The sequence below is a fragment of the Chaetodon trifascialis genome, chromosome 16, assembly GCF_039877785.1.
Source record: "Chaetodon trifascialis isolate fChaTrf1 chromosome 16, fChaTrf1.hap1, whole genome shotgun sequence".
In the NCBI taxonomy this organism is placed as follows: Eukaryota; Metazoa; Chordata; class Actinopteri; order Chaetodontiformes; family Chaetodontidae; genus Chaetodon; species Chaetodon trifascialis.
The window spans coordinates 24,223,418-24,249,013 of NC_092071.1; the positions used below are offsets into that span (position 1 = coordinate 24,223,418).

General features: G+C 40.6%; 1 protein-coding gene across 1 annotated transcript in view; it reads left to right on the forward strand.

Annotated features, from left to right (window-relative positions):
* Window positions 1-5,590: 5,590 nt before the first annotated feature.
* Window positions 5,591-25,596, forward strand: part of esama (endothelial cell adhesion molecule a) — a 65,241-nt gene continuing 45,235 nt past the window's right edge. The window contains exon 1 of the mRNA XM_070983775.1: window positions 5,591-6,023. Coding sequence (XP_070839876.1) covers window positions 5,957-6,023 — 67 coding nt within the window. The 5' untranslated portion in view covers window positions 5,591-5,956. The remainder of the gene's footprint in view (window positions 6,024-25,596) is intronic.

A 25,596-nucleotide genomic window follows, 5' to 3' on the forward strand; every position in this document is an offset into this window, starting at 1 on the left:
AAAATGGTTTTGTGAATTTGTTTGAGATGTACCGAGACGCTGTTAGATGTCACATGTGCCTTTAGAAAATCAGAATTACTTGCAGCTTGCAGTATCAGAGTAAAATGAAAGAGTAGTGATGTAATACCATATACCACAGGCTGACAAATCTGCTGACGTGCTGACATTCCTCTAGCTCTTTGGATGGTGATGTCATTCAGGGAGTCCTTCGGTGCAGACTGGAATATTTGATCAGATGGGTTGGTATGAAATCTTGCTCTGACATTCATGCGCTGCAGAGGAAGAATCCTACATACTGTCATGGTCTCCTGACTTCTCTCTCGTGCCACCAACAGGTTGAAATTTTTAGTTTTCAGTAAAATTTCATATTCATACTGTACTTAACATGATTACCTCAGGATGAATTGCAATCACTGTCAATCCTCTGGCTTTCCTCAGCCTCAGCAGCACTTTATGTTTCATGGTAATCATCAAATGTTAGCATGCTGACACACTAAGGTAAAATGGTGAATATGGTAAACATTATAACTCATTACACTGCACTGTTCTTGAAAGCGTCGCCTCATAAAGGTGCTGTTCCTGACTTGAAATGAAAAAAATGAAATGAAAAAACATATTGGTCTACTGAGCAATATGTAGAAATAACTTCTTTTGAATGAGTATGCTACTGTGTGATTGTGAGACTTGAAATTTCAGTGGATGGACTGTGTGAGATTTGAAAGATGTAATTTACCCATGTAGCCAGGAGATGGCCATAGATAGCTACTGCTGAAAATCCCCACATGGCAGAGTAGAAATGACTTGTATTGCTTGTTGCTGGGTAATAAAAGCTATTGCTTTTAGGGAATTAATACTACATACATACATACATACATACATACATACATACATACATACATACATACATACATACATACATACTAAACAGAGTGACAGAGAGCTGTATAGTAATTCAAAGCTGCCTCTGACAGAGACAAAGCCACAACTGACATTGTTTGTATGTTATGTGCAGTGAGACAAATCCACTGACCTTTTAGAAACCAGTCTTTGGAACATGGAACAAATATCTTTTTTCATACTCACATCCAAAAACAGCATATCAGACTGAACAAACATGTGAAATTATAACAAGTAAAAGAATCAGTGCATCTATTTTTACATGTTACAGTGTTTATGCATTGCGACACCAACACAAAAGGAAAGGCATGTGCTGTATACTGCCCTTTTGTTATGAATAAAAGACCTTGCTCTGTCAGTTAGTTAATAATTAATGTTACATTTTGTCATTCACTATTTTATTTACATTGTAGGTGCAAAATATTTCTGACTCAGTGGCAGAAACTAAATATACATAATGTAAATAAATATTTCATTATGCCTTGCTGTTGTATAATTTGATAGTTGCTTTGTTCACAATTAGTGTGTCATAGATTTTTGTCCATGCAGTATAATATGCAGCAAACAACAGGAATCTTTCCTAATGTAAATTTTAATCCTCTACATTGGTATTTTCCATCAAAGCAGGGAAATTAATCAGCTCACTTCCACAAGCTATGAAGATATTCTATTCTAAATCCAGATTTGAAATATGAAAACATGACCTGTGTTCAAAATGCCTTCTGCTGCACCATCTGGATCTATACAGTATGTCTAGAAGGAGAGGGACAGGTCTTTGATCAACACGCAGGAATCTAGTCTTAAAATCAAATCTACATGTCTACAGGTCTAGGGCAGTCATAACTGGCATAAACCAATACTTTCATGCAGGTTTATGTCAGTTTTGTGCATTTAGTTTTATCTGTATAATCTGAGATGATCTGATCATACAAAAAATAGATTCTCACATTATAATCCTCATACTTTTTCATCTGCTTTCTTCTTATATTTTATCAAAGTAGTTATTCACTTCAAACCCTTTTTTATGTTACAGACAGGCAACAGTCCAAAGAAATGGTACAGTGCAGCGAAATAATGTACAGGATGAAGCGATAAAGGTGACAAGTAAGTCAAAAATATTTGCAATGAAATAAGTCTAGAGAAAGTCTAATTTAGAGGAGCTTGTATATAATGGCCAAACATATTTATATGACCTGTAACTCTGTAACTTTGTATTCCACTGCACTGCATCAGCAATCGCAAACAATGTCAACTGCACATTCATGGTTTCTTCCATAGTGTTTGAGATCTTGGTAATATCACCACCACCATATAAATGTAATTCCTCATTGGAGGACTTTTCATAGGTATAATGACCAAGCTCCAAAAGTGTTCCATAGTAAGTTGACCATACACAGTGAGCTGTACACCCCATAAGAAAATATTTTTAATGTTCATGTTAGACATTAAACTACTATTATCAAGGTTTATATGAATGTATATGCTCACTATGTATGTTAATGTGTGTAGATATGTGTACATGTATGTATATAAAATGTATAAGTAAAAGTATAAAAAATTTCAATTCACCTATGTGAGTGCATACCTTACACTCTAGCATGAAGAACTACACCAGGCTCCACCACACACTGGCTGAAGAAGACAACAGCACTCCATGAATGCCTGGCGACACCAGGGGGTCAACCGGACTGGCTAACGCAGGGGAGATCACGAATGTCCTCACATGTTTACATAACCTTCACCCAACAGGATAACCTGCCTCTCCACAATATGGAAGCTCCTCACAAGCAACACAGCAGTTAAGTTGAACAGGCACATGAGTCGAAACTCAGGAGGGAATTGGGAACAACATCATAGGGTTAAAGCATCAACTACTGGTTGACAGTCACCCAAGACTCTGAGACCAGAATGACCAACCTGGGCACAGCCTGAACTGACACACAACAAAGCTTAATGATTCAATGCCTCACACATGATTACTGGAGTGCTTGGCACTACAAAGCCAACAGGACGCTAATAGCCTTCATCGAGAGCTCAGTGCGGTAAGGTAATGCACTATACCCTCTGCCTTTCTGCATAAACCTGAATAGTGGTGAAGACTGAAGCTGTTGAATTACCAGATGGCAGGATAACAGGCATGTACCAGGATAGTCCACAGGCAAATGGAAACCACAAAGAGGCATGAAGGAGGTCAGCTACAGCCAAATACCTTCAGAGAGTGAGACAGGTCCTGAGGACCCAGCTCACTGGGGAAGAATAAGATCCAAGCCATCAACACATGCAGTGTGCCCAACCAGTCATCAGATATTAAGATGGAATAATGAGATGACCAAAGGAAGAGATTAAGGCCTCAGGTAGCAGGACAGATAGAAGATGTGCATGAAAAAGATGGACTGAAGGACAGTACATCGGCTCTGATCATAGCAGCACAAGAACAGGCAGCAGATCAGTTAGGCAGGGGTTCACCACAGCAAACAAGACCAAAGATGTAGGCTGTGCAAAGATGCCCCTGAGACAGACAGGCATAACCAAGTTGCTGGCGTAGTGTACAGCAACATCTGCTGACTGGGGTCACAAGCCCTAATGCTCTCATTACCAGTGTGACAACTGGATTTTACCTTCCACATCCAATTTGGTTCTTCAGCCCTGGACATTTCTCTAGCTTATTTTGCTCTTTCTTCCTGATGTCATTACTGGTGTCCTCTTTTCTTTGTCAACCACTACAATGTTTAGGTCAGTGTTTCTCAGTTCTGGTCCTCGGGGCCCCACTGTCCTGCATGTTTTAGATGTTTCCTGCTCCAACACACCTGACTCAAATGAGTGGCTTGTTATCAGGCCACTGCAGAGCTTGATGACAAGCTGATCGTTTGAGAAACGCTGGTCTAGGTAATTAGTCAGCACCTGCTCAGTCTGGAAGTTGAAGTCCCAAAAGATATTACCTCTGCCATTCTCAACCACCTTTTGTGGTGATTTGATCCATTTGGATTTGGGGACTTCCTGTCTGCCCCAAACTGGGAGAGAGGCTCCAACAGATCCCAGAACCAACACCTGATGACTCTGTCCAAAGGAGTGCAGTCCTAGGAACTGCTAAGATACTGTGCAGAACTGTCAAACTCCTAGGACCCAAGCTTGAGGAAGACATACACCACCTGGGTGACATGTTGTTGGTATGTGTTGCACATTGGCATTATGTTATGCACTTGATGTTTAAAAAATGTCTTTTAATGATGAGGATAGTAATACTTTCAGCTGCTAAAGAAAGACCTCCAGTTGTCAGGTTTGCTCAACATTTAAGTAGACTTTGTTTTGTGTATGGATCAGTAGTCCAGTATTAGCCTTTCTGCTCTGCACAAATGATTTTTGCTGCAAAATAACAACAGGCCTGTTTTGACAGCTTTTTCCTGAATAACGTAGATTTCAGCTGGAGGCCCAGATGCAATTTACAACAACACAACAAAATCCTATTCCCATAAGGCTTGGACCCTGCTTCTTTGGATTTAATCACAGGAATAACCCTTGCTCACCTCTCATAATTGAGCAGTCTTCCTGCATTAGTCTCACCATTGTTGCTGAGGCAACTGGGCAACCTTAGAAAATGAAATACAGGGGTCTGACCACCTTGGAGAGCACAGGTCAGTCCATATTTTTACATCAGGGGGGTGAGCTCACCTTGGGAATTCACGTCAAGCCTGTTTCTCTGCTTTCAGACCCACGCCTCTTTACACATGATAGAGCAGGAGCTGCAGATTTTCAAAGAGAAACTGACGAAAAGGATGGAGCTTTAGTTGTGTGGGTTTGGAAATAGGCTTAATGCTGAAAAATCTTGAGCCATGGTATTTGAAGCTGGTGATTTGCACGTGTGTATGCCTGCCTAGAATTCGATGGAGGACCCAGCTTGCTCTCTGTCTTAATTAGAGGCAAATTGGTGGCACATCTGAACTGCAACAGTGTTTAGGGAACTTGAAGAAATAATTCTATATAGCCTAATCAATTATTCTCTGTTAATGACACATAACTTAGGTATTTTTGAGAAAAATCTAGCTTGACTGAGACATTCAGACTGAATTTTCTCACACATCCCCTTCCATGCACAAAGGAATGTGATTATTCGAGTGTTACTCCCACTGCTGTTATATTTGACCTTGTTTTTAATTTATGTTAATAGTTTTGAGGAACACTGGGTAAGAACAAAAGATCAATTTCTTATTTTACATTCACTGTATCACATGTTGTGTTTGTGACAATTTATTACTGCTCATTTTGTAACTTATATCAGAATTATATCCACAATTGTTCAGGGAAAGTAGCTTTTACACCTGCACGTAACGCTGCGAACCAGAGGACAGGTGTCCTGTGTCAAGTTATAAAATATAGGCGGCAAAATAACGGATGGTAGTCAACTGTGCTTTCAAAATAAGAGCAGAAGTTCACGCAAAACATTCGCCAAAAAAGTGTACGTAAATGGTGGGTTTTATTTTCAACCTCACCACCGGAACTTGTGATTAATACTGTGGTCCACTCGACGCCAGCTCGCTCACGGAGGGTGCGAGTCTCTCTCTCTCTCTCTCTCTCTCTCTCTCTCTCTCTCTCTCTCTCTCTCTCTCTCTCTCTCTCTCTCTCTCTCTCTCGACTGTCTCACTCAAGGTCTCTCTACCCCCTCGCTCTATCAGGAAAGGACACACGATGACAACTTGCAGAGTTGAATTCGCTGCCGTCTCGATAAGGACGGAATTGCAGATGCAGCCGAGCGTTAAGAGGAGGACAAGAAGAGTCGGGGAAGATCTTCAGTGTCGGAGGTGGTGATCCAATATACACATCACTTTATTACCATCTCACCGCAAAGTCAGAGAAGAGGCTTCCTGCAGCGGTGAGGTTAGACGGCTTCCACATTTCCTCACCTGAAGTGTCCCTTACCTTCCCAGCCAACGTCTCCGGGAGATTGAAGGAAAACCACTTGACAGACTTGAGGAGCTTTGCCTGAGGCGAAACCCTGCTCATATATAAAGCTGGCTGAAGGACATTAACACAGTGAGAAGTGGAAACTGTGGCTGCATCCACCATGGAGGTCGATACCACTTCCAGGAAACTTACTTTGCTCTCCTTTACTGTTCTGTGGGGGCTCTCAGGTCAGTAAAGAACTTATTTTCACATATTTCCTAATTTATTCACAAGTGTTTAGTGTGTGTATACACTAAGTAATACACTTAACATGCTTTGTATGTGAGATACTATTATAATAATAGAAATATTATTCCTAAAACTGGATTAATGATGTGTTCCTAGGTGACATTTATTCAACACTTGGACCACTTTTAACACTGAATCCACATATTCATTCAATGTATCAAAGCAATGGTCTATCTCCTTGTGAGTGTTGTCAACACTAAGTAGGCCTACATTTTTTTTAACATTTTAACCTACTTTTAAAATATCTCCACATTCTATTCTTCAGTGTGCGATGTGTACTTCCCAGACGCATACTTGAAACCATCCTGACATAATTCAGCACAGCCTAATACAGTAACTAATGAGGAAAACAGAAAAGGTCTGGTTCTGAGGGTTTCTCTCGTGTATGTGTGCCAGAGGATGAAGGGCTGGATTTAAAGCTGAAACACCTGTTTGTTTTTCACAGGATTTGAAACAAGTGTGTTACACATGATTATGTCTTCCAGGGAAGAATAATCCCTTTATAGCTGCTGCAACATTGGCTCTGCCATCACTCTCTCTAGCAATGTATTAAACCCCTACTTTCACTGATAGCTGTACAGTGCATGCAGCCTACTTTTCCCTTCTCTTTGATTTAGAAATTGGGGCATGGTACAGCTGCTTGAGTATTTTGCAAATCTTTTAAGGAATGAGAAGATTTAAATGATTAATTCAGGTAAAAAATGTAACTGCATTATTAAGAGGAAAGCCGCATTGTACACTTAACAGGAAAATGTTGTTATGATTTGTCATACGATATGTTAGGCCGAGGTGCTTCTGAGAGAACTTTTGTATGGCTCCTTCCTTAGAGGCAGAAACCTCAAGTAAAATTTAGCTTCCATCAGCCTGCATGACTGGAGATCATGTAAAGGTGCACTTGATGGAAAATGATCCTCTTTAAATAGCAACAAGGGATTTCTCTGTAAGCTCATATTCATCTGGTCATGAATTTTAAATTATCACTTTATCGTTCCTCTTGTCTCAACTCAACTCTCAGCATCAACAGAAACCACACTTGGTTGATGGCGGTCATGAATGGCTCTAACGTTAACTTTTAACTTGGCCATAGTCTTCTCTCACGAACCGTCCTGCTCTCATATGGAAGAACAGGAGATATCCATTTACGTTAGACAGCTCCATCTGCTTCAGGTGAGTGCGTGTTAGTTCCAACAGACAGGCTAGTGGCTTTCATTCGGCCTGTGAGACTTGAAAGCAAGCAGGAACCCTACATTTTGCCTGATTTTGCTCTTGGCTGCCCAAAGCCTGTGTGTGCTTTTCAGTGCTGTTGCCAAAACAATCACATGTGCTGACAAAGTCAATCTCTGGCTTGCTTGTTATACCCAGGGGGAGGGGTATTACCTGAGAAGTGCTACTGTTTTCCAGACCCCTTTGATGATATGACGGTTAACACACCTTTAAAGGTATTTCAAGGAGTGATTGCTTGCAGTGACTAATCTGGAGTTTTAACAGCAGACTGTGATTCAGTGTCACAGAACAACAGGACAATACAACCATAGTAGCTGACCTTGACCACAGCATTTGACTCACCATCAATTGTCCTGCAGGTGTGTCCTGAACACCCCGAGTGGTCAGTATACAGAGAGGAAATGTTCATGAATAACAACCTATGGCAACAGGAAAGCTGAGCGTTCCTTGAGTCCCTGATGTAGCCGAGTGCATTAGAACAGGAAGTGAGCAAATGTCCTCTGACAACAAAGCTAAGACTTCATTTGATGTTTCAGTCAAAAATCAGCTCCAGACCCTTTGATCATTAGGTGCCTGTCATTGTCTTACATTATAGTAAATTGAATATTTTGGGAGGGGGTTGGATTGTTTGTAGGACATTTGATGGCATCCACTTGGGCTTTATGAAATTGTGATTTGTATTTTTTACTGCTTTCTAGAGTTATATAGTGAAACAAACAAACCAAAACAAAACAGAATAGAATATAGTACATTTTATTCACAAGAAATAGTTGTATCTTCATCTATTAATCTTTTACTGCATTCTAGCTGACTTTGCTTCTCACTCTCATGAATCCAAGATTGTTTTAGTAAAGTCATGTTTGGATCAGCTAAATTGATTGCATTAGCCTTGGATCAATAGGCGATGTACCGAATTAAACGCTATATTAGAATTGCTTAAATTAATTTGACCCTCTTGTCATTTCTTCTTAGGCAAGTCAGTTCAAGAATCAAACACAGGGAGAATTTTCTCTTTTTTCTAGTATTATTTCACTCTAGCCAGTAAATCCTATCATTTGATTATGATTTAATTCTGTGTGTCTGGTTCAGGCTTATTCATGTTACCTGGACATATTTATTATGATCACAGAAATATTCAGTTATTAAATTACTGCAGGCCAAGTCAAATTGTTAATGAGCTGATATGTTTGCCAGGACAGTAGTAGAATGGTTTGAGTGGCTGCACTGACACCTGGCCCCCAGGGGCTCGTTGCACAAAACTAGGATTAAGACATCCAGGATAAGTGACTGAGCTGGGCTCAACCAATCCAAAACATGAGCGTCCAGGCTCAATCGGTTGCACAAAGACCAAGCCAGGATGAGCAGACACGGATTCAACAAGCCAGGTGAAACCTATCCTGGATAAGTATGTGCACGCGGCTTCCTCAAATAGACCCCGCCATCGATCACAGATTCACCGATTTACCATGGCAACTAGAGCAGCGTACTTTCCCCCCGTCGGAGGCAAAAGTCCTCATGGAGGCTTATGAGGAGGTGAAGGACCAAATTAAAAAGAAAGGCAACACCGCCACAGTTATAAAACAACGAGAGAAAGCGTGGCAAAGTATTGCAGACTGCCTGAATGCATAAGTAGCGCACAAATACCCACTCACTGCTCCGCTGAAACATCACAATTACAATCCAAATAGTTGATTAACATCTCCCAAAGCGTAGTTGTACTCTGATTATGAATCAATTGAAATTGTGAGTGAAATTGTGTAAATGTAACTGCATCAGGCTGTATAACTCTTTGTTATACCATGGTCTGGGTGAATACTCGATTCTGATTGGCTGCAGGGTGTCCGTAAAAAAGTGTTGTAGGACACCTATAAAAGTTCCGGTCAAATAGCCTGATTGTTCTAAATTAGTTTATTTATCACACTGGCAAGACATTCATGATCAACGGCAATGTTGCATTTAATTTTAAATAGTTCGTCACCTGTCTTTCTGTCTTGCTTACTTTACTTACTTGCTTGATACAGAGTGAATGGTGGATAATATTTATAAAAACGATTTAGGATAGACTTACTTGCTTGATACACATTTAATGATGAGAGTCAATGGTGGATAATATTTCTTGCAATAAAAACGATTTAGGAAACTATCTGTGGACTTTGATTCTCCATCCATGCATCCATTTTCTATACCGCATATCCCTTTCGGGGTTGCCGGGGCCTATCCCAGCTGTCAATGGGCGAGAGGCGGGGTACAGCCTGGACCGGTCGCCAGTCGATCACAGGGCACAAGCACGCAACCATTCACACTCACACTCACACCTAGGGGCAATTTAGTCACCAATCAACCTAATGAGCATGTTTTTAGTCTGTGGGAGGAAGCCGGAGTGCCCGGAGAGAACCCAGGCATGCACAGGAAGAATTTTTGAAACAAAATTTCGCATAATCCTTTGGACACACACAGGCAGTAAGAGGTGCACTTGCCCTCTGAAATGATACTTTGTATCACGTAACATAACGTTAAGCAATCATCTCACTTCCCTCCACTGATTAGGCCTAATATAACAGCTGCGGCCGACCGAGCTGCAGGTTCTGTGGCCAGAGTTACCTTGGCAACGCGTCACAACGAGAGATATTAAATAGTCCACTCAGCCGCTTCTTGAGAAAAACTTTAAAAACTTTACGATTTCAATGGTAAAAAACAACATTAACCTATTAATAATTGATTTAATATTTACTTCTTTTGTAAGTGACCATGGTGTAAGTGGGATAATGCCCTTCGAGGTGTCCATTATCAGAAATGAATCGACGATACGAACCGTCTGATGCCAAGCGGTTGCTTCCGTAGTTATAATATGCTTTGATTCTGTGCTTTCTATCTTGTAGAGTCACTGTGTGACTTCAGTTTGGAAAGGAACTGATGCTTTGATTTATCCTCATTCAATAAAGGAACATCATGTTACTCTTTGATGTGTATTTATATTTATATTGGATGTGTATTTTATATATAGTCTATGGGAAACTGTCTATCTGATGATTGCAGCATCATCTAAAATCATCATTTATCTACAATGATTGAAATGAATTAAAATTGAAATTAATGATGCTTTTGTTTTGTGTTAATGTTTAAATAATGACAGTGGATCTAGATGAATGTGATAACAATGTGTAGTGGGCAGTGGAATAACTATTGGTTCCATTTGTGATGACTGCTGACTGAGATTAGGGATGAGATTAAATAGATCCTGGAACTTAGTCTGGTCTGGAGCAGGCTAGCTCCACAGAATAAATCTCCATGGTAACTTATCCCATAACATATCCCACTTTCCGCTATTCTGCTTTTGTGCAACTGGATCACAGATAAGTTGAGCCAGGATAACCAACATATCCCTTATCCTAGTTTTGTGCAATGGGCCCCAGGAGTGGAAATCTGGACCCTAATTTATAAATTTTTCAAGACCCCAGCCCAGCACTTCCCAGCTCCAATAAAATGGACAATGCACAATGAAAAGAGCTGTTTTTATTCCTGACATTAGCACTGTGTTTTAGATATGTGTGTGTGTGTGTGTGTGTGTGTGTGTGTGTGTGTGTGTGTGTGTGTGTGTGTGTGTGTGTGTGTGTGTGTGTGTGTGTGTGTGTGTGTATGTGGGCGTGTGCGCGTGTGTGATGGAAATGCATTTATGTGAGCACATGCAGTGATCTTGAGGTAGATGTCCCTTATCAAATGCCAGTTGTTCATGCCAACAATGTACAAGCCATGCCTTATCTCTCAACCAGCCATTGTACGATTACTCTTCTATTCCGGACACACCATCTGGCAAAAGAACATCTTCATTTGTTTTCCAGGTGGGTCCCACAATGGACTTTACTTATTTAACAAGGTCAACCCATATGAGCTTCAAAGGCTCTGATGGGGTGGGGGAAAGGAAAGCTGTGGTGCTGCTGCTGCTGCTGCTGATTCTCAGTGGCTACGCTCAGTGATTTATAGTAGTGGATGAGAGGGTTGCAGGTGTTATTTTTAGCTACATATATTATTTTAACATGGGGCCACTTAGGGCACTGATCCTTCCCTCATTATAACACAACATGTCTTTGGCAAGTTTGGCACACTGACATACTCTATATATGACAATGTGACTGCATACAGTAGGTTTGTTTCCTGTTTTAGTCCCCATTGTTACCCTGACAACACTTCATCTCAAAATACTTTTTATGTCCCTTAAGACTGCCAAAGGGAGGGCTATGGAATGCAGTTCACCCAACTTACAACTATGGCCTTATCTCTAATTGCCTATTTCTTAGAATAATACCAAATGGATGTGTGGCAAAGCCCCTTTCCGCTTTGAGCTGGGATTAGAGCAGTTTGAAGCATGCAGTTCTCATGTATGTGTCCCCAGCAACTGGTGCAATTTTGATTTGAGGAAGGAGATTGAGGGATTTATCAGTACATACGTAATGACACAGAAATACAACAGTGCACTATTCCTCTCCAGCGAGGCAGTTTGCTGTCCAATCGTCAGTTCATGCAAGTGTGCCAGTGCCTCTTGTAATCCTGTGTATTTACACCTGCTGGCTCTCTGTACAAGGCCTAGAAGAACAAGAACCTGAAGGGAGATTAGAGCAGGTTCAACCTCACACTGATAAAGAGAGAGCCATCTCTGTACAAGAGACAGCATTCATAGCTGAACAATCTTACCAAGCTTCTCCATTTCAGTCTTTTTCCTTATGTCCTGTGAAACCTCCACCTTCTGTCAGTATGATGTGATAAGTCTTTTCACTGGCTTGCTCCCACGTAGCCCTCCTACAGAGGATCAAAACCACAGAAAGAGACACAAAACAACTAAACAATTGTCAAACTGTCGTTCTTTATATTCATTTTGTATCTCTTTACATTCATGTTGTGCTTCTGTGTTGTCATTTTGCATCTCCTTGCATTCATTTTGTATCTCTTTTTGGTTGTTTTGTCTCTTTGTCTTTTTTGTTTTTGTGGTAATTTTTTTTTTATCTCTTTGTAGTTATTTTGCAACTTTTTGTTGTCGCTTTGTATGACTCTGCATCTCTTTGTGGTTGTTTGATTGAATTTCCAACAAGAACCAAACACTGCAAACAGAGGCTCTGGCATGTGCATCGATAAGTCCGTCTTAGTTTAAGTCTAAAGATACTGCAATTATGCCTGGGGTCAAGTAAACACCTCAATCTAATTATATTACCTTAATTAAAGTCACATTCACAGGATTAATGCTGTGATTAAAGAATGTGGAGCACTGCAGTATTAGCTGCATATTTTAAAGGCTGCTTTGACCTCTGAAGTCCATGTTCAGGTTAACCATTGGAGGTTTGACAAGTTGTTACTCCTGCCCCACATTCACTGAGTACTACTATTTTTAAGTGTACACAGGCATTCATATTTTTAGTCTCAACATGAGACAAACTGTGGGAAAGTTGAAGTAACAGTGACTACTAGCTTGCTGCTTGGAGATGTGTGGATGTGTTGCTGTCATTTATAAATGCATGAATAGGAATTTGTGAATTATTTTTTCAGTCAAAGTGCTAGCAGCAGAGATATGGTTGTACGCAGGCAAACGCGAGAAGCAGGGACTCAGTGCCAGCTGTGACTTGCATGTTGGGATGTGCAGATATGTTGGTTGTCCCTTTCGTGGGCTTTCTCTGATGTCACGTCTCCATCCAGGGACCCAGAAGGAAAAGGCTTCCCCTCAGGGGTCATGAGAAAGACACTAGGCGACTTTCCCAACATTCGGCCTTGGCCTGTGGACTCTTAAAGGCGCAGACACACATACTTCCTTACTTCATCTTTCTCTTCCTCTTCACGCTGTCTTTCTCTCTTTGTCCCTCCCCATTTTCTTCTCTCGAAGAGGAAGAATCCAACATCAGTGTACACACAAGGGCAGAGTGACCGTGTATGGGTCTTGATATTTTTTCCCCTCTTTGAGTGATTGATGCCTGGAAAGGTGCCTGCAGACTCTGATAAAAATCTCTGGTGGACAGTAAAACATAGTTTTCTATATTGTTTTGCTTCTGGGCTGCATAAATAGAGCTATTCCCTGCTGATGTTTGCTTCTAGCTATTTACAAGCAATAATAGTTTCCCTCAACAAGGCATTATGTAAAATGCAAGCCATATAGTATATTTATAGAGACATTATTATCAATTCTTGGTTTGTCCCAAGTCATAATAATGACCTGTGCTGCAGAATTGCACACACAACTCAACACTGAAGTGTCAGCCTCATTCCCTACTCAGGATTTGACAGTACACTGGCTAATGACTATTTACAGCCAAGAGAGTTGCTGTTGGCTTCTCAGGTGGTTCTTAAGGCCAGTCTGGTTGCTGTGCTGGGTATTCCTCCTCTACTCTCAGCACCACATCAGACTGCTGATGTCAAAAGCCTCTTTTCTGTCTGCTTCTGGACTGAGTATAATAGTAACCGCTAATAATAACTAATCATAGATCATTGACTTGGTGCTCAGCACAGTTACTACTGATGACAGCACTGTAAAAGATCCCATTTATAGGCTATATTTAATTTGAATTGATTTAATTAATTGTATTTTATGAATTGATTGTTTTTTTTAATTTTGTTATAAATGGTCATCACATAGGTCATTAGGTACATGGAAATGATCCCAGCAAAGTGGTAAATAGAAGCTGGAAATCCAAGCATGTGAGAAGCAGGACAGGTTACCCTAGATGCTGATGTAGTAGGTCTAACTCTGTGTAAAAACTGTGTCTTGTACTTTCCAAGAGAAAGTCCAGAATGGAAAGAGAGAAAAGAGAATGATATGAAAGCTAATATTTGAAAAGATGAATAGAATTAGCATGCAAAACATAGCCAGGCCACCCACATACCTTCAGTTTGTAGAAACAAAATGATCACATGGTTTCTCTTGCATAAATTCTCTCTGTGCTTGTCCATGAAGTAAATGACATAGCCAACATGGTCCCAACTGTGGTAGAGCAGAAACAGTTCAGTTATTCAAATTGTTGACCAACAGAAAAATAACTGGCATCTATTTTGATAAGCAATTCATTCATCATCATTCAAAGAAATATTCTCCTCAGCTTCCAGCTTCTCTATTGTCTGGTTTTCTTACATGTTATATTGTACATTGAATCTCTTTGGGTTTTGACAGTTGGTCAGCTCCATAATGAGATTGCGCTCATTAAGCTGTCTGACTCACACCTCAACTGTTTTGGTTCACTCTCACTGTTGTTGCAGTGCCAAGGCAGCAACGTACACATTACTCCACTGAGACGACTTTTTCCCCATCCATTAGCCATTTTGTCTATCTAGTCTATTTTCTTCTCTTCCTTATGACAGAAACTGGCTCTGTGCTGTTTGCTTTCAAAAATACAACGGCTCCCTGACAAAAGTAGTTGGTTCAGGGTCCAAGTTGTTACTTAAAATCAACATTTCATTCAGTGTAGAACTGATTTATGTGACCTCGGGAAAACAGGAGGTCGAATATTGCCTGTCATTTCAAAATGTCTGTTCATAAAAATACTAGTTGTTTTTTATTGAACACCCATTTCAGTTCTCTAATGGGTTTTGAAAGGGTCTCCTAAGGTCAAGGTTTGTGGAATTTTCTTAACCCATAGGGGACCAGTTACCAAAACTGAGGTTACAAGAGCCCTGATTTGCCAAAGCGTTTTGCGTCTCATTAAGCCAAGATGACACCGCTGCTATGAGCAAACACAGCTTGCTTCCAGTGCCGCTGACAGATGTTACAAGCAGAAGTCAACAACAACCACAACCACATGTCCTTCTGACCTGTCCTTCAAAAAAAAAAAAAAAGTTAATATAGCTGTGGACAGACGGGAATTGAGGGCATGGGCTTAGACAAGATAGCCTGTGTTAAATTATTCTTACTTGGAGGTACTTAGGTGGGGGTAGGGGTTATAGCCTGATGCACATCTGACTTCAGGCACATTGACATAATCCTAGTTTTCTTCTTGAAGTGTTCGGGCAGCTCATAATCACACTGCCAATTAAATACCCATTTGTGAGCTGCTGTGTTGTTTCCTTTCATTTCCTCTCTTTTCTTTCTTTCTTAGGGAGGTTTTAAAAACTGTTCTTTAAATAAAGCGTTCAGGCTGATCATGGAGATGCATGGTCTGCAACAGATTTTTGATTGTTGATGGTCCACATAGAGCAACCACTGAATTTGACCTTTCATGACTCATACTTATTTATACATCCAGAGCAGTGTGTAGTGCAGTAATAGGTATACCGTTGTATTTCACTGAAACCAAATGGAAAAGCTTTAATTGTATTCCCCTCCTGCTCTCATATTTGAGTAGGGGTGCTTGTTTTCCTGAACAGTGAAAGAAATTGTACTAGGCATGATAGTGACACTCATTTATAATATTGTCGTGTTAAACCATGTACTAGTTTCTAAAACTATTAACTGCAGGGTTTTCCCCAGGAAAATTGCGTAGTGTAGGTGGTAAATGCTTTCATTTTTTCCAATTTCATGCAGAATTTGGATAAGAGTGGTATTTGTCTGTCAGTGGAGCAAAATCTCTGGCTCCTGTGTCAGTTTATGATATACATTGGTATTCTTTACACCCTGCATCTTTCTGACAAGTTGGTGTGCTGCTCTGATTTATTACTGTGAAGCTGTGATCAGTCAATCAGCCACCTGCTGGAGCTCAATCAGGCACATGCTGATGCTTCTCATCTTTTCAGTGTAGTTACTCAGTGATGGTTTGAACACTCATTAATAGGGATGTCCCAGTCAAGTTTTTTTTTAGCTTGGTCCTTTAATTTGGGTTATCTGCTGTTACAAAGTCCAGTACTTATTTTCACATAGATGACACAGCTGCCATGTGCGCACTCAAGTTAGTGTAACCAGTCCAGTCCTACTAGTACTGTAATACTGTTTGAAAGTTGAACAGCTCTGCATTAATACAGTGGACTGTACTGACTGACTGACTGTAATACTGTGGACTTCTCTACTGATGTGTTGAAGCACCAATGCTCATCCCCCCCGAAGCTTAATAAGTCTAAGCTTATATTTCATATGAAGTGTAAGTATTTCTCCTGATGGTAGTTGCTCTTTATAAAATGCTGCAGGAACATACTATGTGGACACATACAGAGCCAAGTAGTCATTTTATCACAGACACAGCAACCCTGACATCTGTGTGCTTAGAAAAATGTCTTTTACATTAACAAAAGTGTAATTACAGTGGCCCAGTGAAAGCCAGATGGGGTAATTGTGTATGAGGTGACACTAGCAGCAGGCAACTATGTGGAAAAAGTCATTATAGTCATACCATTAAGCCAAGGCCTGTAGGGCATCAGAGCTACATTGCTGTTCTCAGTGAGGCAGAACATGTGAGGAAGCACTGCCTCTTGTCTCCTTTAGATACCACAAAGGGAAAACCTTTTCTAGCTACTGTAACACTGCTAATAGTCATTCATCTACAGGTGATGTTTCATGCTCTCCAGGAGATATGTTTGATGGTGGAAATGTCCACTTTGACTCAAGGATGAACTGATATGTTTTTGGTGGTTAAAGGTCACTGTCATCCATACACTAATTATGACAACATTTCACACAAATGTGTCATAGGATGAAATGATGGAGTGATTACATTTTATTATCCAAAAGGTCAGCTTCACTGTGACGTCCCAATGTTCTGCAAAAACACTTTTCAGGCCATTATTCAACACCAAAACTCTGGAAAAGTAGGGGAGATTGTGACCATTTTGCTAAAAATACATTTGATTAAATGCATTCAATGTCTTCACTACATATATAAGTCTGAATAGACATGGATGTATTTCTAGTTTTCGTAACTTGACTTTTCTTATTTCCTCTCGTGTACTCAGTGATTTCCTACCTCTCCCAGAATTCCATGTATCAACTCCAGGTAATGGCAGTGGTGCTGGAGTGGAGTGGAGAGGAAAGGTGCATTCAGTAGGATGTCAGTAATGATCAGTGCAATTTGTTGTCAAGGATAACTGAAATTTTGTAGATGACATGTCAGTAAATTATACTTGAGAAGCATCTGCATCATCAGTGTTCAGCTGGGCTTACCTAGAATTAGATGAGAGGATTGATACCACTCCTATATCTGTCCACCAAATATGTATGAGACAGCCAGGAAATGTTTAGCTTCACAATTCAAAAGGAATGGAAACAGCTAGTGTTGTTTTTGGCGGCCTGTTATAATTTTAGTCTTAGTCTAGTCTTTGTGTCAAGCTGTCATTTTAGTTTTTATTAGTTTTAGTCATTGTTCATACTCTTTTTAGTCTCGTCAAGTTTCAGTCGACTAAAAGTCGGAGCATTTTAGTCTTATTTTAGTCATAATTATCCGTGACTATTTTCGTCTAGTTTTAGTCGACGAAAACTGATGACATTTCAGTCTAGTTTTAGTCAATGAAAACTGTAGTCTCTTTTTAGTAATGCAACTCTGTTTAACCCAGTCAAGTACCTAGTAATATAGACCAAACCAAAATTTTCTTTTAGCCAAACCCATTTCACAATTCAAACAAGGCTGTCTTGTTATTACAGTATTGTTACCTTATAGACTCAAGAATACATCCATTCCAGACACGAAGACGCTCTTATTTGAATTTACAACATATTTATTTTACCAACCAAAGCCGGCTGGCCAGCCATCGGTCCGGTTCTCTGTGTCAGCTGTCTGTTGTTAACGCTAACCTACCGCAGCTGAATCTTCTAAATAACGCCGCCAGCAGGGACTGAGGAAGTGACGTTGCCTGCGACCTGCACAGTGCGACCTGATGCAGCCCCTGAAGTGAGACACAGGAAACAGAAACACTGCAAAATAACAACGCGACTTAACGAGACGAAATAACGTTAGAACATTTCGTCTCATCTCGTTTTGGTCAACAAAAATTAAGAGACATTTTGTATTTTCATCTTGCAAACCACATTTAGTCTTGTTTTTATGCCTCAACAATATTGCATTATATATTTATTTGACCAGCATTTACGTTGCTTCTCGTCTTATTTTCGTCAGGTGATAAAGATTTGTTGACGACGATATTTCGTCATAATTTTCATTGACGAAAGCAACACTAGAAACAGCCACGCCTTGTATTTACACTTTGGTGTTTGTACAGATTAACAGATATAATGTGTGAATTAGTGAGCTTTAGAGGTGCTGGTAGTTATTTTGGTTTACCTGTAGCTAGAACCAATTGAGCTGTTTCCCCCTGTTTCCAATCTTGGAGAAAAGATTGAAGAAAACAAAAAGATGAGCTAAAGGTCTCCTGGCTGTATCTTCATACCTAATAAAAGTGGTATCACTATTCTCAACCAACTTGCTGCAATAAAGCGAATAAACTTATTTCCCTACATGTTGAACTACATAGATAAAGAGGCAGCCAGTCAATACAACAGTAAAAAAAACAAGCAGATCAGGTTTGTTTAATGGATAAATGCAAGAATGGGGTAGCACGGTGGCACAAGTGGTAACACTGTCGCCTCACAGCTAGAAGGTCCCCGGTTCGAATCCCGCTGTGGGCGCTGGTGGTGTGTCCTCCACCATGTCTTTTTCCTTGAGGAAAAAGGGGCCTTTCTGTGTGGAGTTGTACTGTGTACAGTCTCCTCCCCCCTGTAGCATGTGTGTGCTGTGATCAATAAAGTACAGATCTTAATCTTAATCTTAATGCAGCTCAACTCAGGCAGCACCCACTACCTCACAGATGGAGTTCAGCAAATGCACAGAAGTCAGAAAACTTAAGACAGATGACAGAACAGAAATGAGTGTAGATATAATTGAATGTTGAGGCAACATACAAAGGCCATCATTAAACATGGTGCATATAAATTGTATTTTTTATTATTATTATTTTAAGCTATAAATATGGGTATAAATCCCTTAAGCCCCCCTTGTGGCAATTCTGCTCCTCCTGGACAAGGACACCCATTTCCCCTTGGGAAATTCTTTCCATCTCCAAATTTCCAAAACAGCATAGCGTCATAAAACACACTGGTCTTAAAGGAGAACAAGTCATTTATTATAATTGGTTATGAATAAAGCTCTACTGAAAGTATTTTCTTGTACACTTCCAAATGTAACAAAGGTAAGGCTTTTGCCATGAAATGATGAACCATAATTCCCCTCACCCTCAGTGCTTCCTCTGTGCACACTAATTGAAGGAAATAGAGCTGCTTCCATTAGGTCTGTCATCATATCCCACAAACAGAGGTGTCATTTGCACAGTCCAGGAGGAGTCACCCTCCACCACCACAATGAATGATTACACTATTGATCCATCCACTTTAAAAGCACCATTTTAAGGTAGTCAGTCCAAGGTGAAATACACGACAAGAGAGTCGAACTGTCTGATCTAACTGGTGAGCAGACACTCCACAGGCTATAGCAATAGTGTCAGCATCTCCACAGTTGAGCTCACCTATGTGATTTGCAATATGAATGGAACAGAAGACTTTCATGAAGGACTAGGGTAAGCCAGGGTTTCCTGCAGTCTCAATCCTTAAAGTCCCATGCCCACCAGCATGGAAAAGGAGCCGCTCTATCGATCACGTTCTTTCACTAGTTTGTGTCTGTGATGTTCCAGAGGGCAAGACCTCCTGTCATCTCAGCACTCACTGCATTAAATGTTCTGCTCTCTGCTGCACCGCAAGCCATTTCATTAATAACATCTGTCATTGTTTAGTGGTTAAGAGAGATGAAATGATCTGTGAAGAGTGTCTCTTTTTCATTCATCCAGTCTAACTCCTCTTTTGTCACTCTTCTTTCCCTTTTTCCTTTTCTCATAAACATCTCCTTCTGTCTTTTGTCAACATTATGACATCTCTACCTCCCCCTCCTCCTTGTTGCCTCTTCTTTTCCTCTTCATCTTGTCATCCATTCCTTCTCTTCCTCCCCCTCCTCTTCCTCTTCCTCTCCTTTATCGCATCTCTCCTGAGGGCTGCAGCTCCAGCATCTCATCAGCATCAGAGTCTCGGGTCAGCCAGGAGGGTTAGAGGAGCAGGGCTTTGTTACACCAGCATAGTGTGTGTGTGTGTCTGTGTGTTGTTGATTTCTGCACATTTTATGTGTGTATTTTATGAGTATACATGTGTTAGTGTAATATGTCGATGTCTGAATTCGGTCCTTCATCTTCAGTCCTCAGCCCCAGACTTTTTTATTTATTTTTCATGCTTTCAAATAAATTCTCCCTCCATCTTTCTCTATCTCCCGTCTCTCTTCACTAGTCCTTATTCCCTGGGTGGTGTATGTAATTATAAGCTCTTATCTATTTTTCTGTCACACACAACTACACTCCAGAGAGAGCTCAGTTAATGTCATTAACTCCAATAATGGCTTAGAGGTGCAGGCCCCCCTTCAACCCTGCCTCCCTCATCCTCACCACGCTCCACCATATACAGTACAGTATAATTGCTATTTATTGAAAACATCTCCCACATCGCTGCCCTCCCCTGTATTCTCTTTTGGCTAATGCACCCTCTCCCACAGACAGTCATGTGGACATGTTTTAATATGCTGCTAATATGCTTCTTTTTCAATATGTAGGGGGATCTCCGCCAACACTGTCATAGTTGGATTTACATTTCTTCATTTTAAGTCCAAGTGATAACAGCCCTCAGAGAAAACATGATTTCATCAGATTAAGTGCCAAAGTACTTTTAACAAACTCCTATCACACAAACAGACAGTAATTGGCACATAGTCTTTATCCAGAACAAGCCCTCCATATTAAAAGACAAAACAAGTTGTCTGACCATGCCCTCTAGATCTACATCATTTCTCTGTGCCCTCCACAACGACTGCCAATCGTTGTTGAGAAGTCTGCTTCATGATATGACAATGCTGCACTTAAGCTTTGGTTATACATTGTTTAGCAGCACAGCAGCTCCAGTGTCTGCACAGGAACAGAGTGCAGGTCACTGTGTTTTGGCAGCGCTCAGTACTCAACACACAATCCTTGTGGTTACATGTGTAAAACAGAGGAAAACAGACACAGTTATGTAAACACCCGTATAGTGAGTGAAATGCGAGCTGTTACGCAGCCTGTGTCGACAGCTGAACTAGTTGAAATAGGAGCGGATCCATTCTGTCAGACACACAAGACAGACAACTGATAAAGTGTGTTGACACGCTGTTAGGTTTAGGCACAAAAATGACTACTTTGTCAAAGTTTGGGCAATATGGTTACGGTTAGGGGACAATCATGGTCATGCTTGAATGTGCAGTTTGTAGGATGTAGTGGCATCTACCAGTTCGGTTGCTCATTGCAACTAACTGAATACCTGTTGCTTTATTCTTCCATACCTACCGTGTAGGGGAAACTGGTGAAAAAGCAAAAGGCGCTGTCCTGATCCAGTGTTTGGTTTGTCTATTCCATTCTATACATGGCAGACTTCATGTTATTATACAATAGTGAAAACATACCTATGAATAGTGTATTCCATTTCTGCCAAATTGTGCCAATACATACCCGTGAATCTTACACACTAGCTCTTTGAAAGAAACCAATGTTGACTATTGGTTGGAAACAGGAAACAAACAGTAGTCTCCTGTGTTAAAGCCAGCTGTGGCTCAGGTGGTAGACTGGTTCTCCACTTACGAAAAGGTTGATGGTTCGGTCCCTTGTCTCAGCAGTCTACATGTTGAAGTATCCTGGGGCAAGATCCTGAACCAATGCTTTACCATCGGTGCCTAGCCAACATCGTGTGAATGGGTTAATGCAGACTTGTGTTGTAAAAACACTTTGAGTGGTCGTCCAAAAAAAGTGCTTTATAAATACAGTCCACTTACCATGTATTGTTCCCCATCCATCCACCCCAACCTCCTCTGTACACACATTGCTCTATAGCAGTGTCGGCTGATTTTGTTTTGTTTTTTTTTTGCTCTTATCATAATTACTACAGCAAGAGGACCATTCACATAACTTAAACAAATATTGTTTGCAAATAAAGAGTGATTTTGTCATACGTCTTGGGAGGACAGCCTCCTCTCTCCACTTCTTGTCACTTGCAGTTAATCCCCTCACAAGGCATTGATATCTGCTGCTCAGGTCCAGCTGTCCTCACATGCAACCATTGTTAATTGTGAAAGTCACCAAGGATCTGTCACTCATAGAAAGGCCAGATCAGTTTCCTTGCAGTGAATGTCTGACGCAAGCACTATTTTCTGATTCTCCAGCCAAGAACAATGGCATACAAACTGTCATGTAACTACATGACAGGAAAGGAATGTACAAAGGAAATATTAACTTTGACAGAGTGCTATGCACTGTGTTGAATACTAGCCTCCTTGTCAGTGTTGCCTTTGCTGCCAGAAAAAAAAAACATACATTACTCCTTCATTCATCTCTCTTCTTATGCCTCAGTATGCAGCAGCGCTACTGTACATGGGCTCTGACATACAGTATAGCAGTGCCACAGAAACCCCCCATAATCTCCCCTGCACATGTGTTTGAAGAGGTGGAAGTCTCTCAACCAAATGCTAAACAGGATCTATTAGGATTAAGTCTGGGTTTGAGGCAGTTTAGCTTATTGCTGACTCTGTTTCAGAACTAGGAATGTGGAAATTCTCACTATTTGAACCACAAAGATTTCTCTAATGTCGCATGCAGTCACTCTGTTAAACCTAGGCCCCCTTTTTTTAGAAAGCGCCAACAGACAGAAAGCCTTTCAGTTGAGTATCATCATTGATGTTTTGAGCATTCATTAGTGACTGGTCATTATGTTCACTGATTTCCTGAGGCCGACTATCCGTGAGAGCCCATTAACCTCAGACATTAAGGGTAATTAGGCAAAGTGCTCACTTTTTGTGGGCATATTTTCACTCAGTGGATTGTTTATGTAGATGTATGCATGACGTCATGGCGGCAATTGGTAATCTACCTTAGTTAGTCAATTGACCTCTTGGTGCTCTATTTCTGTAGTCCCAAGAAACTAGAGTTCCTATATACAGTGATGCAGGTATGACTCAGTGAAAGAACAGGATACTAAAGGGGAAAATGATGAAACATCAGTGGCTGTGGAAGTGCTAGGAGGGATCCTGTCAGATGGTGTAGGCCACACTCGCATGCAGATACATACTGTACATACTGTACATACATTCACACAGAGGCCTTATTAAAGGTCTTCATCACACTCTCATATGAAATGAAAATCCTCATTTAGATGCAATATGTTTTTCATCCCTTGGAGACCCTGCGCTGCTGTCTTTTCATTCTCTTTTACTCTTGTTGTACACCCCCATACCTTTTCCACACGACACACCCGCCAATTCCCTCAATGGTAACACTTTAATCATGATGGCAGATCCATATCCCCACCCCCTCCATCCATGTGCTCACACACACACTCATTCACGCACTCATTTTAACACACATCCTCTGGGAGCACAAAAGGCAAGCCTTGTCTGATCTGTAATCGCTCTCTCGAGTCCCCCCCATCCACCACCCTGTGTGCCTCCTCCGCTATCACGATCATCAGGAAAATAACGTTACAGATTCTGTTTAATAGCAGCGTTGGCACGCACACAGAACCCACAGTGGAATACTAGTTTCTGTCTCATCTCCCCTCCTGACACTACCTGTCAGTGAGCAAGACATCACACAACGAGGCGCAGGAGAAACGATCAGAACTCCCCTTAACCGCAGAAACTTGTCGCTCATCTGTCTTTTACCTCCTCCTCGTGTTAAAAATAGACCTAGCCTGTCAAATGCCAACTACATTTTTTTTCTCTCTTCCTCTTTTACTCATTTTCTTCAACTGTTCATAATTGGCTGGCTTCAGCATTTTTCTTGGTCATTACAAGTCATGTGACAGAAAAGTGCGTGGCTCGTCATTCTAAACTGTTTTCTCATTACTCTACAAGTCAGTCACTGCTACTATGTCCACTTGTAAACAATGAGTGACAAAAAAATTGAAAAAGGCGCAGCACCGCAGCCACATGTCTAATGCTGAATGTCAGTGAAGTAAACCTGAAACAAGCTCTTAATGATACATCTGTGTATGAATCATCAAGGCAACAAGAAGTGACTCAAAAAGCTTCATAGCAGTGCTGTTATTCATTAGGGAAAGTTGTAGAGGTGAGAGTGTGACATCATTTTCAATCTAATTAATAAAAAAAACCCTGTTGTGTTCTGCAGAAAGCTTTGCAGCTTGTATTGCAAATTTCTCATGGCTGAAACCTGTCCGAAAGCAAAAGTGACAATGATGAGCTGCTGAACACAACTGGCCATAGGGAATGCAGAAAATAAGATAAAATAGCATATTTCTTTATTTAAAATATTCCATCAGAAGGGCATCTACAGTATCTGAAACATGAAGCATTATTTATAGCATGTCAAATAAAACACCACACCGTAAGTGGTAATCAGCTCATGCGTGTTAAATCTGTGTTTTTATTTATTTATTTTTTTCATTTCAGTTTTGCAGTTTTGAGTGAGTCAGCAGCAGCTCAGCTTGCACAGGTTTAAATATCCTCCTTCATGTAGGTAATACTGTTTATCCTGCTGGAATATTGCCATAGTTTCAGATTTAACTATAGAAAATGCACTACATCTGTCAGTTGTTAATTCTTAACATTAATGTGCGCATTCACCTGTCAGTTGCCTCCCCCGACTCAATGATGGTCCTGTGCATACAGTATGTTTAAATTTTTTGGTAATAATGGACTTAAATTAATATTGAGTAAGTTGTGTTTAATTCCAATAATCATAAGCATCCATTCAACAAACGCACCTGAAATAGATACATTTTTCTCAACCATGGCCTCAGTTTGTGTATGTTTTATTTAGCGTGCTCTGACGTCAGCTGTGGTACGTGTGTGGCTCCTCAAGAATACAAAGCTGGGAATCAAAGTGAAGAAGGAATGTTTGCTGCTTTCATGAGGATGATGGTGATGAGACTGTTGTCCTTTATCAGACTTTTGTTTATGTTTCTCCATCAACATGCACAATGTGTGATAAGACTGCCGATGTATTCGCTCTGATCTGCTTGCACTTGTGAAGGAGTACAGATACAAACTCATAGGCTTAGACAGACAGACAGACAGACAGACAGACACACACACACACACACACACACACACACACACACACACACACACACACACACACGTTGTGTTTCTATCACTGGTGGGACATTACATAGACTTACATTCATTTCCTGGAGCCTTACCCTAACCTAACCATAACCACTATCTGCCTATTCCTAACCCTAAACCTAACCTAACCTTACCTAACCTGTAACCCTATCCTCAGTCTGTACCCTAAAATTTAATGATTTACATTAAGGGGACCTGCATTTTG